Source organism: Amaranthus tricolor, chromosome 1 (assembly GCF_026212465.1).
Source record: "Amaranthus tricolor cultivar Red isolate AtriRed21 chromosome 1, ASM2621246v1, whole genome shotgun sequence".
Taxonomy (NCBI): Eukaryota; Viridiplantae; Streptophyta; class Magnoliopsida; order Caryophyllales; family Amaranthaceae; genus Amaranthus; species Amaranthus tricolor.
The window spans coordinates 35098367-35112765 of record NC_080047.1 but is presented as its reverse complement, the minus strand read 5'-3'; the positions used below and the strand labels follow the sequence as shown (position 1 = coordinate 35112765).

The 14399-nt window shown below is 30.4% G+C and overlaps 2 protein-coding genes across 2 annotated transcripts; one reads left to right on the top strand and one right to left on the bottom strand.

Moving 5' to 3' along the window:
• The first annotated feature begins 713 nt into the window (after positions 1–713).
• LOC130826021 (peroxygenase-like) lies at positions 714–3290 on the top strand. Its single transcript, XM_057691495.1, has 6 exons — positions 714–893; positions 1015–1164; positions 1988–2073; positions 2174–2268; positions 2388–2513; positions 2640–3290. Exons 1-6 carry the CDS (start codon positions 752–754, stop codon positions 2791–2793), a joined length of 753 nt encoding a protein of 250 aa, XP_057547478.1. The 5' UTR covers positions 714–751; the 3' UTR covers positions 2794–3290.
• Positions 3291–3665: 375 nt separating this feature from the next.
• On the bottom strand, positions 3666–6292 carry LOC130826030 (60S ribosomal protein L23). The gene is made up of 4 exons (XM_057691507.1): positions 6153–6292; positions 4994–5278; positions 4387–4428; positions 3666–3883 (listed from the first exon to the last, which is right to left on the bottom strand). Exons 1-4 carry the CDS (start codon positions 6163–6165, stop codon positions 3801–3803), a joined length of 423 nt encoding a protein of 140 aa, XP_057547490.1. The 5' UTR covers positions 6166–6292; the 3' UTR covers positions 3666–3800.
• Between the last annotated feature and the right edge of the window lie 8107 nt (positions 6293–14399).

The window sequence follows — 14399 nt, the reverse complement described above, 5'->3', positions numbered from 1 at the left end:
AATCCACCTTGTTGTCACTGCGCACATGTAAGGACTTATTAGGCAATTCATCTCATATAAACACTGACTTGGGTGTTGGAGTAGGTCCCCTAAAAATCATTTAGGGCCCTGCTAATTCTTGTTTGTTTTACAAGAACGACAGATATCTTGAAGAGTGGCGTTAATGCAAGATTTGACTGAATAGCAAGAACAAATTTCCTAATCCAGTACTAAACCCTTACTTAAGGATCATCATTAGACTAATCAAGATATAGTTCATAAATTAATTGCGTCCAGGTACACAGGGACACAACCTAAAAGATAAAAAAATAATCCTATTAAAAAGAAGAAAACCAATTCTAAAAAATGGAAAATCAATATTTTAATTAAAATTGAAAATCTAACCATCAATCTTATAGTACGAGTATAATAATGTGAATAAAGTCACATATCCCATATATATAGCTAGCTAGTTCGTTGAGCTTTATAATAGATCAGTTGGTCGGAGTCATGAGTCGTCATTTGGTACACATAAGATGACAAGTAGCAACCAGCATGAAATTAAACAATAATAAAATAATGAAGAAAGCAATCCAAATGTCCTAACAAAGTTAGCTACGTTGCAACAATTGCATGCAAAACATGTTACCTTGGCGTATCACTTTGCTGCCACGATATCCCACAACATCACCACCTTTCATTTATAACCTATCTACATCTACTACACCTTTACCATATGTTGTTGTACCAAATTTTGATCGGAAAATAATAGATGGCAGCAGACTTGACGACTAAAGACAGTGTTAGAGTAGCCGAGATGGCGAGGAATGTTATGGCCACAGAGGCTCCATACGCTCCTGCAACTATTGAGCGTAGAGTCCGTACTGACTTAGAAGTTTCCCTTACTAAGCCCTGTATGCATCTATTATTCTTGATCATTTCTTTTGTTGCATGCAATCTTTTTTTGGGGACTTAATTATTATTCTTAGCTTAGGCCTTAGCTAGCTATTTAATTTGTATTGATTTGTTTTGAAGATCTGCCGAGAGCGCTGTGTGCACCTGATACAGATCATCCAAATGGAACTCCAGGGCATCCTCATCATGGCATGAGTGTTCTTCAACAGCACGTTGCCTTCTTTGACCAAAACGATGATGGCATTATTTACCCTTGGGAAACTTATACCGGTATGTATTATTCCATGTCCCCTAACTGTTTGGTTATTGATATTATAATGTCAGAATAATAATGAAAAGTTAGTGTATAATTTTGGTAGAATAGACTTAGTCTTGTTTGTTCTACTCACTCCCACTAGTAGTCTCTATGGATTTTACACAAATATTAAGAAAGGTCATGGGACCACTAAAGGGTAGTGACTATTGACTAGATATAATTAGACAAATGTAAACCAAAAGTAAACAAAATGAGGGACTTTAGTAGGAGTAAAATGGGAAAAAAGCATTAATAAATAAAAAATGAGACATTAGTAGTAAACTGATCTAATATAGAAATGGGAAATAAATCCTGAATTGGAGGGAGTATTTATTACATGAAACATGATATACAAAGAGTTAATTTTCGGGAGAGATGAGAGAATGACGTCTATATTGAGATGGGTTATAAACCCGTGTACGAGGGTGCTGTCTCTCAGTGTGATTGTTGCTTGTGATATATAAATAATGAAAAAATCATTTTCATTATAATCATTTACACTATTTGGATAGAGAGAATGGATACAAAGAAGGGGATTTAAAGGATGGAAACTCATTTTCCTACATTTTTTTCTTTTCTTATAAACAAAGGTGCACTATTCCTCTTTACTCCTCCCCTTCTTTTTCTTTCCTTTTCTTTCTTTTCTCTCCCAACTTACTAAAGATAATGTTAGGGCCAAGTTTATGATGTGGAAAATGTTTTTGTTGTACCTTCCCTCTCTAGACCCGGATTATAGTTTCCTATACTGTGATGATTCCTCATAACTCATAAGTAACAAATATGATGATCTTGTTATAGGCTGTCGCTTGATTGGGTTCAACACCTTTGCTTCCGTTATCATGGCCATCCTCATTAATGCAGCTATGAGTTGGTATACTCTTGATGTAAGTTGTATGAATAAAGTCCTCCTCTGATTCAATATTGTTTTGCCCTGATCTCTAATGTTTGAACTCAAAAATGATGTTTAACGTGTTCCCAATTAAGGGATGGCTTCCCTCTCCATTTTTGCCTATATACGTGCACAATATACACAAAGCCAAGCATGGAAGCGACTCGGGAACTTACGATACTGAAGGAAGGTACATATACAAGACCGAGTTCTTTTTATCCGAATAAAAAATTGTTTTGTTTCATTGAATTAGCTACATTCTCTTGTTTGGATAGAAGGAGTACATATTGTTTGTGATTGGAAGTGCAGGTATGTCCCATTCAATTTAGAGAACATGTTCAGCAAGTACGCTCGTACAGTCCCTGATAAACTTACATTTGGTGAACTCTGGAGTATGACAGAAGGAAATAGGGTAGCATTCGACCCATTTGGCTGGTAAGTAGCCGATTTGTTTTGTGAGAGACCATCTTACCATAAGATCATAAGACGGGCTTATATAATTAAGTCAGTTTTTCTAATTTCTAATTGATCACGTGGTATCACCATGAGTGAAAAATGCAGGATTACGAGTAAGTTGGAATGGGGAGTACTTTATGTACTAGCAAGGGATGACCAAGGCTTCCTAACTAAAGAAGCCGTGAGAAGGTGTTTTGATGGGAGCTTGTTTGAGTATTGTGCTAAGATGAACACTGGTTTTGAAGGCAAGATGTATTAATTAAGCCTGAAGTTCTATTAGTTTACCTTCTGCAAGTCTGATTTTTTTTTTTTTTTTTACTTCTATTTCTAAGTTTAAAATTGTAGTTGAGATGTTTTGTTGGTGTAATTAAAATAATTTGTAGAGAAAACTTCCTTAAATTAAGCTCAAGTTCAATAGACTCTAATGTAATGTTGTTTCTGCCAAAAAAAAAAAAAAACATGCATTGTGGTTGATGATGGTAATTCATGGCAGATTCATTCAAGTATATTAATATCTCCCAATGCAATTGTTTAGGCTTCAAAGTCTTCTGTCATCATATACAACTCTAAATAAATTATTAAGAGGAAAAAAAAATTAAAAATAGGTAAAAAAAAAAAATACAGAAAAACAAAAAAAAAGAGATAAAAGCAAGTCAAAATTGGGTGTTTGATAGAAATTAATTCTAAGATTGTTGGTGTTAATATAGAAACTTGAAGTGGTCTAGAAAACCAAAATATATTGACTTTTATTATGACTTAATGGAAGTCATTTTTGGGCTCACTTAAAAGTGAATGTTTTTAGTTTAAATAAGTATCACTTTCGTAAATAAAATAACATTTGGTAAACACCCAAAATGATCAAAACATATACAACTACAAGAATGAATGACTATAGTCATGATTACCATGTCCAAAAATAAAATTAGCAAGACACAATATCAATATATATTATTGAATTTGCTTTTTTATAATCCTATCCAAACAAGTTTAACATTTTAGTTAATAAATTCACATATCGCAGAACAAATGACTATTGGTCTTTAGCACGTCAAGTACCAAAATATCAAAAGAGATTAACGATAGCAAAAACCAAATGACGAGACTTTAAAATGAAAATTGACAAAACAGAAGGACAGCAAACAAAATGGTGTATTTAACCTTCTAATATAAATTATCTTGCAAAGTCCCAAACTATCCATCACATTATCCAACTACAAACATTCAGAGTTATAAGCAAAACAAAATTTAAGATCATCGGCACATCACTTAGACAATCGCGTTGGCAGCACTTGCAATCCTTGGCCATAGATCAGCACACTCCTTACCGATGGGTCCAGTAATAGCAGATCCTGAAAAATATACCATCGTGTACCGTGTAAAAATGGTAGTCAACAAGTAAAATGTGCAAATAACTCTTACTTGGATGGACAATGTGCTGTGTCAACAAGCAAACCACCTATATTTTGAGGAATAAACCAGTAGCACACAAAGAAACCAGCCCTATTCTGTAAACTTGGGTTTAATGACTACAACTGACACAAGATAAACACACATTGACAAGAGAAGCTGTGAAAATTTGGTGATCTCCAACGTTAAATGTTAGGTTTTGCTCAAAGAATAGCTTCTCAACAGACTGATTTGGAGAGACGTATACAAAATACTGAACACAAGGACTGTTAAACAAGATAAGTCCCGTTTAGTGTTTGCCCATCCTATCATCAATAAACATGCACTAGAACTTGTACATATTATATACAAGGACAATTTTAGACATCAAAGCAATATCCAGTTTTATTGCATACAAATTGCTCTCATCTCAAAATAAACCCACAGTATTATTTCTATTACATACCTTTCATTTCACCCTTGGGATTGACAATCACTCCAGCATTATCTGAAACAAAAACAAACAAATTGATTATTAGACATGTTTTCCAAGCTAGTAAAACCAAATAGATTCAAAACATCTAAATGCACAACGTTCATAATACTTCTGACTTCAACTAAGCAAGGAAAAAGCCTATAGAATTCAATTAGATGGCATCACACAAAAAGAATAAAAAGTCAATTATAAATTTATTATTGTTATGCCAAAACAGAATGAACAGTCTAAGAAATGCAACATTAGTAAGCATCAATTCTTTAACTTGATTTAAAGAGGGGAAAACATTAAACAAAGAGGGAAGAGCAACTACAAAGGTAACATGATACTAATAACTCCATCACAGAAAAGTCAGCATATGCAGAAAAGGGAAACTAATCAAATGAGATTAGCTTGGCCAGAGGAAAAAAGATCAAGCTCAATTTTTTCCAATTAACACAATTAACATCTCCAGGATACTATTGAAATACTCTAGGCATAATGAATATATTAAACATTTTTAATTAGTCCAGAGTCTTGAACAAAAGCATAATGAATTTAAGGTTTAAATTTTTTAATTATCAAACAAAGTAACAACCTTCGAAGTACATGTAAACACCATCCTTTCGGCGCCAGGGCTTGCGTTGTCTGACAATAACTGCAGGCATGACCTTCTTACGGAGATCAGGTTTCCCTTTCTTGACAGTAGCCATAACCATGTCACCAACACAAGCAGACGGCAACCTGTTGAGTCTACCCTTAATTCCCTTGACAGAAATAATGTAAAGGTTCTTAGCCCCAGTGTTATCAGCACAGTTTACTGTGGCTGCCACTGGAAGACCCAGTGACATCCTAAACTTGTTACCAGCACTTCCTCCACGCCCTGAGGATCCAAAATCAAAACCATAAGATAAAGAAAAAAAAAAATCAGGTTATAAGATAATTTCGTGCAATTTTGATCCCTATAAAATAGATGCAAGCATGGGCCAGCCTAGTGTAGATTTAAGAGCTGAATCCATGACCATTAGAAATACATGCTATGTATGATATTTTCAAACTAATCCTTAAACCACTTTAAATCTTCATTTGAGTATATTCTTTGATCTTTGTTACACCCGCGCAACTGGAGGGATCAGTAAAAATAGTGTACAGAAACAACTGTTCACAGACATATTGCTACCCATCTAAGCAGAATACGTAATCACTTGATACTCTATCACCAAAACCAATAAACCAATAAGGGTACTATTCTCTGTTTATAATTTTCATATTCGCTACATTCCATTTCCGTATCCAAATTATGCAAATTAGCAAACTAATTACAGCTGCTTACCTCTTATATCAAATTATTTCATTACATAACAGTTCATTCAAATGAATAAACTTTAACCTCTTTCAGCATTAAGCGAATATCAGAAGTCACAACCCACATAAAACAATTCAAGTACAAATACATATCAATACTGTTAACATAAAAGAAGTAATGTAATATCCCATTTTCTTCTACTCTTCCCTAAATAATTGTTTTGAATAATAATTTACTTCAAAATTAAAGGAGCTCAATAATTGGAGTAAAAAATTATAATAATCAAACAAAACGCAAAATGATAAAATCGAGTGATTTATTCAAGAGGCGTTAGAAACCCATATCAAAGATTGAATCAAAATCAGCTTCATACATTGCCAACTTAATCTGAGTATTATTAACAACAGAACAATTAAACAATAAAAGAGAATGACAGATAACAAGTACGCACCTCGCTTCGACATTTCTGCCGCTTGAGAAGAAAGAAGAGAAAAAAAGGAAAAGAGGCGAGAAAAACGACGATTAGGGTTTATGAGGTATTTATATATGATAGCCTACAATTAGGGTTTTCAACTTCTTACTCACTCTGGGCCCGTGCAATTTTCCGAAATGATCATTTACACTTCTTGCACCTATCTTTATTTTCTTGAAAGAATTATCTAAAATAATTTAATTTTGTTATTTTGATTTTTTTACAATAATTTTATCTTACATTAATAATTTTAACTTTAGCTAATCGGATGACTTGTTATAGTAGACAATTTACCAAAAAATTTTAGTTAAAATTAATGTAAAACTAGAGAAAAATTGTGAAATTTTACATTAAAAATTTTGAATCATAAAACAATCATAATTTTCATTATATTTTTTTACATTTTTTTCGACATTTTATTTTAATTTATTTTATCCTAAAAAAATTGATATAGCAATTCATCCGATTACCAAGTTACTCTAAGCAAATATACCTTAAAGTTTGGATTAATCATACTTAATCAATAGGTGAAATTATTGTAAGAAAATCATAAATGGGTTGGCTTATTCTAAGTAATTTTTCCTATTTTCTATATATGTTAATGTCTGTAATACTTTTTTTCATGGTTTTTTGTTGACTTTTTAATTAATTTTAGCTTGTTAATTGGATGAAAAGTCAAAAATATTTAAAAATTATACATGTTGCTCTAATGTACTCTCACCACATTGAATAATTTTAGGGCATTATTAAACTTTGTCACCCTTTTTATTTTATCGCCACCCTTTATATATTGAACTTTCAAGATTTTCCTAATTACTTTTCAAGCCTTCAATTTCTAATATCTCTCTAAAAACTCTCTCTGAACACTCATTGAACTAAAACAAGCTAAAACTAAAAATCGAATTACAATGGCCAATGAAAATGAGCATCAATATGATTGCGGAACCAATATGATTGTGTTAAATTTTGATACATGTACACTCTTTTCGCTATAACTTTAAACAGAAAAATCATATAATTGCAATGTTTGTGGCAATAGAACCTAGACTTCAAGATCTTTCCAATGATATATTATATGCTTAATTTCGATAATCGAGCTAGAAATGACGATCGTTTAAAGTTTATTTGTGCTGAAGTTTGATACATGTTCAATCTTTTAGACATAACTTTTTATAAAAAAATCGTATTAATGCAAGATTAGAAACTAGACTTTAAGAGCTTCCAACGACATATTATATGCCCAATTCTGACAATCGAGTGAGAAATGACAATCGTTTAAAGTTTATAGTGATTTATACTATTCAGTCGCGCGCGACCGTACCGCGGTATGGTCATTGGCTTCCCAAATAGGCCTTTGAGAGCCTTGTCAGTGTCTCCTCTGAAGCTTCTTTAAGAAACGAACCACAAATACACAACCCAAGTATTTGTTGCACGTCAAACAACATAATAATCGTCTCCTCTCAGAGAATGTGAAAGGTGTTGGTGTTTAATTGCCACCTCTTAACAAAAGCCGAAATCAAAGCACTGTCAATATGTTGATGCATGCTTCATGGTAGTTGGCCAAAAGAAGTAACAAGCAACTTTCTATACAACTCATCAGATATATGTCAAAATCTGATAATCGCCTCCATTGTTTTTTTCCTAGTGTGATACTCCATAATCGGAAATGTACACTAATTGCCCTCATATATGACCTTAACTATGTGTCCTACATAGCTAGGCAATAGCCTATTATACATAGGTCCACTAGACTAGGGTGTACTAATCACCCAGTCCTGATTGACTTTCAAACTACGTCTCCTTACCTATGTACTTAAATCTTCCACATGAATCTCTAGTAGGGAAATAAGATCACTAGAAGTATTAGGCCTAGCTTTTGTGCATACAAACATGTCCCTATGTCCGTGCAATCGTCCAAGAAATTGTAATTTCATAAAAAAAAGTGGTGACACCTCCCAACAACAAAGAGTAAAGAGATCCATTAAAGATGACTCAACTAAAGCAACTAATATAACAATTAAACCAAGCTTAATCCAAGTCGATGCAGGCCTAAGAGAAGGAATATTGAAATAATGGATAACATAAGCAAGTCAATTTTAATATAACTAAATCATTTGCTAATCAGAAAACAATCAAAAACCAGAGATATTAATTCTTCCATAAAACGCGTTTTTTTTATCTAGAAGGAATTTTTTTTTATCTAGAAGGAATATCTTTTAAGAAAATCAATCTATCAACTAGAAGAATTGTGTGAACTATACATTGATTCAATCTAAAAGTATTAATCTATATAGAAAATTTAAGCAGGTTGCAAGACAAAAAATTCCAACAAAAAGCTAGATCTACTGTAAAAAAGTGACAATAAAAAATTAAAAAATTACCTATAATAATTCAACTTTTTCATGATTTTCTTACAATAATTTCACCTATTGATTAACCATGAATGATTCCAACTTTTATTGGTATTTTCCTAGAGTAAATCTGCGAATGACTTGCCATAGCATGTTTTATTTTTTAAAAAAAGATAAAATAAAATAAAATGTCGAAAAAAATGTTCAGAACGTTAAAAAAATTATGATTTTTATTATTATTCAGAATTTTTTATGTAGATTTTTAAAATTTTTCTTTAATTTTAAATTAATTTCAGTTTACTATTTCTGTAAATTACCTATTATAGTAGGTTATCAGGTTATTGAAGGTTACTCTAGGCAAATACCCCTATGAATTATTCATGATTAACTAATAGGTTGAATTACTATAGAAAAATCACGAAAAAGTTGAATTATTCTAACTAACTTTTCGAAGGAAAAATTACCATATAAAAAATATCAATAATCCATATGAGTCATTACTTAAGAAACAAAACCCATAAACCAAAATTAAATCCAAATTGAACAAATACTAAAGACAGAAAAACTGTTGAACTGCATTTCAGATATCGTGCAACAAAGCGATTTGAAGGAGAAATACGAGGGAATTAAAAATTGGAAAATTATCAGGAATAATATAATTTTTTTGCTTATTTTTCTGCAATAATATCAATTTTTTGATTAATCATGAATAATATTAACTTAGAGGTGTTTTCCTAGAATATCCCTAACATGCTAAAAATGAAACTATAGTAGATTATATAACAAAAAAAATTGATAAATTAGTTAATAAACTAAAGTTGGTGTTATTCTAGGAAAAACTCCCCAAAAGTAGTATTATTTATGGTTAATCAAAAATTAATATTATTATACGAAAATTAATAAAATATTGTATTATTCATGATAATTTATCCTTAGAAATTTTGAGAGGTAAGAAATTTGGATTTTGAACTAAGAAGGACAGTATAGAGAAGTTTAGGCACTCCTTGTCTACCTTAGGCTTGGGTCTGACCTAAACCTAGATCCATTTATTTTTTGGATTCGAACTCTAACCCATTTAGTATTAAAAAGATGGACCTGAAACCTAAAATTAGGGTCGACATTATGGGTATAATAGAATTTGGACCCATGATCACCCCTAATTAACATCTACTCCATTTACTTCTTTGTCCCTTGATGTTGCTCTCAAGGGGATAACACTATGATTAAGAAAAATATAAAAGTGTGCATTTTAGTGGAGCATTTTAGGCGAGGTAATTATAGATTTTAATGTAGAAATGAAAAATACATAAATTAGTTGTAGGTTTTAGTAGGTTACTATCGTGTGGATTATGACTAATAATTTTAATTAGACAACTCAATGAGAAAAATTAAAATAGTTTATGGCTCAAAATAAGGGGGCAAAGAGAGTAATTTGTAATTCTCAACGGTAAATTCTCCCTGTATCCGATCTAATTTACAAATGAATTATATTTTGGATTGTCAAACTTATTTTGCTCGAATTTTTCTTTTGATAATGAAACCCAAAGTTTTATATTCTCTTGTAAATGGGATAAGATTAAGAATAACAAGTGTGATTATTAAATAACATTATGAGATTAGAGCAGTGAATAAAATTTTGAATTAGATTAAAAAAGAGAATTATGGCGACTATTACCAAAATATAAAAGATTGCGAAATAAGTGGAACGATCCTAAATAGAATTTGGGTGCAAATTAAATGGGAGAATATTGCACAAAGTTTTCTAATGTTTGTGTATATAACTTTTTTTATGACCTATCTGGAATTGGGGAAGTATGATAAGTAGCATATTAAATTTTTAGGGTTGATTCAAATGCTTGGGAGAAAAAAATCATACAAACTAATAATTTTGATGTAAATTAATAAATGGCAGTTTAACATAATGTTGCCATGTGTTTTTTATTGGCTGAATGCTTATTAGTAGAGATTTTATATTGTTTGTAATTTATTGTCTAATATAGTTTTGCACAAATTAAAGGATGATTGACTATGATTGCTATAAAAAAAACTTGCACTTTTAAAATTTTTATTGCCATTTGTATCTCCTAATTACTGATTGAGACAAATTTTTCTTGATTGTTTTGTTGATTGATATTAACTGGATAAGACAAATTTGCATAAATTGATTGATAATTGATAAGCACTTGCATTAATTAAAATCATCTATCTATAATCTATAAGTATTACTAAAACAAAGCACTGCTGACACCATCATTATTTAATATTGCTTATGCGTACAACCTCAATAAACGTTTTTCCTCTAAAATTCAATGATGATGTCATTGTTATTATGACTAATATTTATATCTTTGACTTTGTTATTTTCTAACTAAAACTATAATATTTTTTATATTGATTAATTTTATAACTTTTAGGTCACATCATATAATGTGTTTGAATATCATATAAGTATTTTATTTTAATTTTTTAATTATTTAAAAAAATTAAATTTTATTTATTAAATGAGTATTATTTAGTATATTGGATATTTTCAGATGGTTAAAACATGATATATATTTTTATTAGGATTTTTTCTGGTTATTTACATCATTGATTACTTTAATGCAATGCTTAATTCTAATATGATTTAAGTTGTGACTAGGGATGACAATGGGTATTAGACCCGACCCGGATCCGTGGATCCGTATCCGTTTTCACGGATTTGGGTCCTAAAAATGTAGATCCATTGGATCCGGGTCGGATCCGGATCCATTTAAATTTAAACGGGTTCGGATCCGGATCTAAGAAAAATACCCAGACCCGGACCCACGAATCTAAAGGACTTTTTTATTTCTTTATTTTTTTTTTAATATCAAATATATATTAAAATTTAAATCCCCTGACTTCCCTTACTGCCTCAGCCTCACTGATAATCCCATCCCTAAGTATATTTATTGAAATTAAAATGTCGTATTTCCTAAGCCTGCGATTTTCTTTATATGGTGCATGTGATTTTCTTCATTAATGCTGCTTCTTTCTCCATTCCACCATCATATTGCTTCTTTCGAATTGCAGCTTCTTCCTCCATCGTTCAATATCTAAAGCTCTGGATAATCTGGCTAAGGAAAATTAGGGCGAATCAACAAACGATAGTCTTCTTTCTCATTTTCTCTCAGTTTTATTCAAAAATTAATATTTTGTTAAGGAAAATTAGGGTAAATCAACAACAATGGCGAATCGTAATCAATTAGCAAAGTGTTTTGGATAATCTTATTGTTATCCTATTGTATTTGCATTTAATTATCATGTGCCCTACAAGCAATATTTTAGAGAAAAATAGAATAATTTTTTTAGCAATTAATTTGTATTATATACCAAAAGGAAAAAAGAGGTACAAAAAGCTCAAACTGAAAATTAACTCTAGCTTAAGACCCGTTTTGGACCCGGATCTGGTACTGGATTCGCAGTATGCGCGGATCCGGATCTGAGTCTTGCAAAACTGGACCCGCGGATCTTAGTCTGGATCCGGATCTTGTTCTTGAAAATAGATCTGAATCCGGGTCCACCTGGACCCGGTCCAAATCCGACCTGTTGTCATCCCTAGTTGTGACTATCTTTATGCAAGTTACTTATAATTTCTATGACAATTTTTTTTTTGTTTAAACTTTTATAAAATAATTTTACATATTTTTATGTTTAATTTGATTTTCAAGTGTGTTATTAATAGTTGTAATACTTTATAAAAATTAATATAATATTTATTATTGTTAGCATAAATTGGTATGTTATTTTTGATTAAAACGTCATAATTTTATATTGTATACTTCAGGTACGAATCATTTGCCCTTTTATTCAAAATAAACAAATTAAAGTATATAAATAATTATATGAAGTATATAATCAAATGTTTTGTCTTTTATTGTGATTTATTAATCATGAACTAAATTTTCAAAATTATCTGCACGCACAATGTAAAATATGACACAAATCATACAATAAATGTAATGTATACAACTATTCAAAGTGAAATGAGATATAACTATAATATAAAAGTTATTTCTTCAAATTTTGGTTTCTAAAATAATACAAATATGTCGAAAAATTAATAAAGTCGTGTATCGCACGGGAACTATCTAGTTTAATAATATACTAAATAACATAACAAATTACAAAATAATTTGCATATTATCTTCCAAATAATTATAAATAAAATAAACTACAATATAATTTGCATGAAGTCGTTTAGAAAAATATTATTAGCATTTCTAAACACAAAAGATTTGATTATCTTAAACAAAATTTCAATTTTGTAGTACAATTAATTTTCAGTTTTTAATAGATGGTTGCCATATTTGTTCCTAATTATTGGCTGAGGCAAAATTGCATTTGTTGGGTAACAGTTATTTATTGGCTGAGACAAATTTGCAAAGATTGTTTTTCTAATTAATATACTAAAATAATCTTGAATTTGGAAAATTTATATTTACTGGGTAACAATTATTTATTGGCCGAGACGAAATTGCATTTATAAAAAATTTATACTTTACCTAGATGAAATAAATAACTAAACAAAATCACAATTTTATATATTTAATAATATACAAAATAAAATAAATCACAATATTATTTGCATAGAATCTTTTAAATTAATTTCAACACTATTTCTATATACTTCCGTTGTAATTATGTTAAACAAAATAATCTTCTATATGAGTAATACATATTTCACCGTATCTTTATTGATTTCTATTTTAATAGCAGAAGAAATAAAAAGGATAGTGCGCACATTAAGAAGAGGGCAATACTAGGCACCAACTAATAAGATTATTGATAAGGTCAACGAACATATATTATCACTTTTTCCCGGAAAGGAGAGGACATACTTGAGTTTGGATTCAATCAATTATACATATTACACTTTAAATTAAAAAATTAAACTTATGAGGTTAATATATATTTTCCCCTTTGCTTAGAAAATCTAATATTTTATATATGTTTACACTTAAAAATTCGTGCATTACACGTGTTTTATACTAGTAAGCTGTAATAGACCTATTTCTAAGTTTCTCAAAATTTTAGCTTAAAGTAGACTTAAGAATGAATTATTGATGTTAATATCTCTTGCTATTCACTCTTAAGTGCGTAAAACTAAGAGGACTTGTTAAACATTTTAATTTGAATAAATTATGTTTTCTTTTGTTAAATATTGACTATATTAAAGTAAAAGATTTTAAAGCACTATAACCAATCATGAACAAATTAGTTTAGTTTAGCATTAATAAACCACTCTATAACAATAAATAGTTGATAATCACAAGCGCGATTAGGACACATAACCTTAGAAAGCAAAGTCACATAGGTGATATTCCAAGTTATAAGCATTTTATCATAGAAAAAACCTCTTTGATAAATAGCAGTCATAGTATCCTTTGCAATAGTATTCCAATAAAACTAATGAAAATAGGAATTGAAGTCATCTAAGATCGACACTTTATTAGAAGAAATTGACCAAAAAAGAAATGAACCACAACAGGAGAATAATCGAAGACTCATTTAGAATGGGAGACAACCTTAATGATGAGAAAAAGAGAGAACTACTTATTACCTAGAAAACATTCAATTTTAGTAAAACCCTACTAGAATTAATCTAAGTGTAGAATCTCCTAGTAAACATAAGATCACAATGGTCTACACTTGAAGGGAGCATATCAACATCTTTGACTAAGTTACCAACACTTTTATCTTAGCTAATCCATTATTGACATCCCCAAGAACCAACCAAGCCAAAGAAAAAAATGCACCAAACCCTTAAAAGTATTTGTATAAGGAATCTCTTTCATAACAAAGAGAAGCACAATTAACCATAGAGCATAAAAATGCTTTACCACCAAAAGGA

Bases quoted from the DNA above. Each gene is read 5' to 3' on its own strand.
- LOC130826021 (XM_057691495.1), top strand. From the start codon at position 752: ATGGCAGCAGACTTGACGACTAAAGACAGTGTTAGAGTAGCCGAGATG. The intron at 894-1,014 runs GTATGCATCTAT...TTTGTTTTGAAG, and splicing joins AGTTTCCCTTACTAAGCCCT to ATCTGCCGAGAGCGCTGTGT. The intron at 2,514-2,639 runs GTAAGTAGCCGA...TGAAAAATGCAG, and splicing joins GCATTCGACCCATTTGGCTG to GATTACGAGTAAGTTGGAAT.
- LOC130826030 (XM_057691507.1), bottom strand. The intron at 4,429-4,993 runs GTTGTTACTTTG...TTTTTGTTTCAG, and splicing joins TGTTTACATGTACTTCGAAG to ATAATGCTGGAGTGATTGTC. The intron at 3,884-4,386 runs GTATGTAATAGA...TATATTTTTCAG, and splicing joins TCCCAAGGGTGAAATGAAAG to GATCTGCTATTACTGGACCC.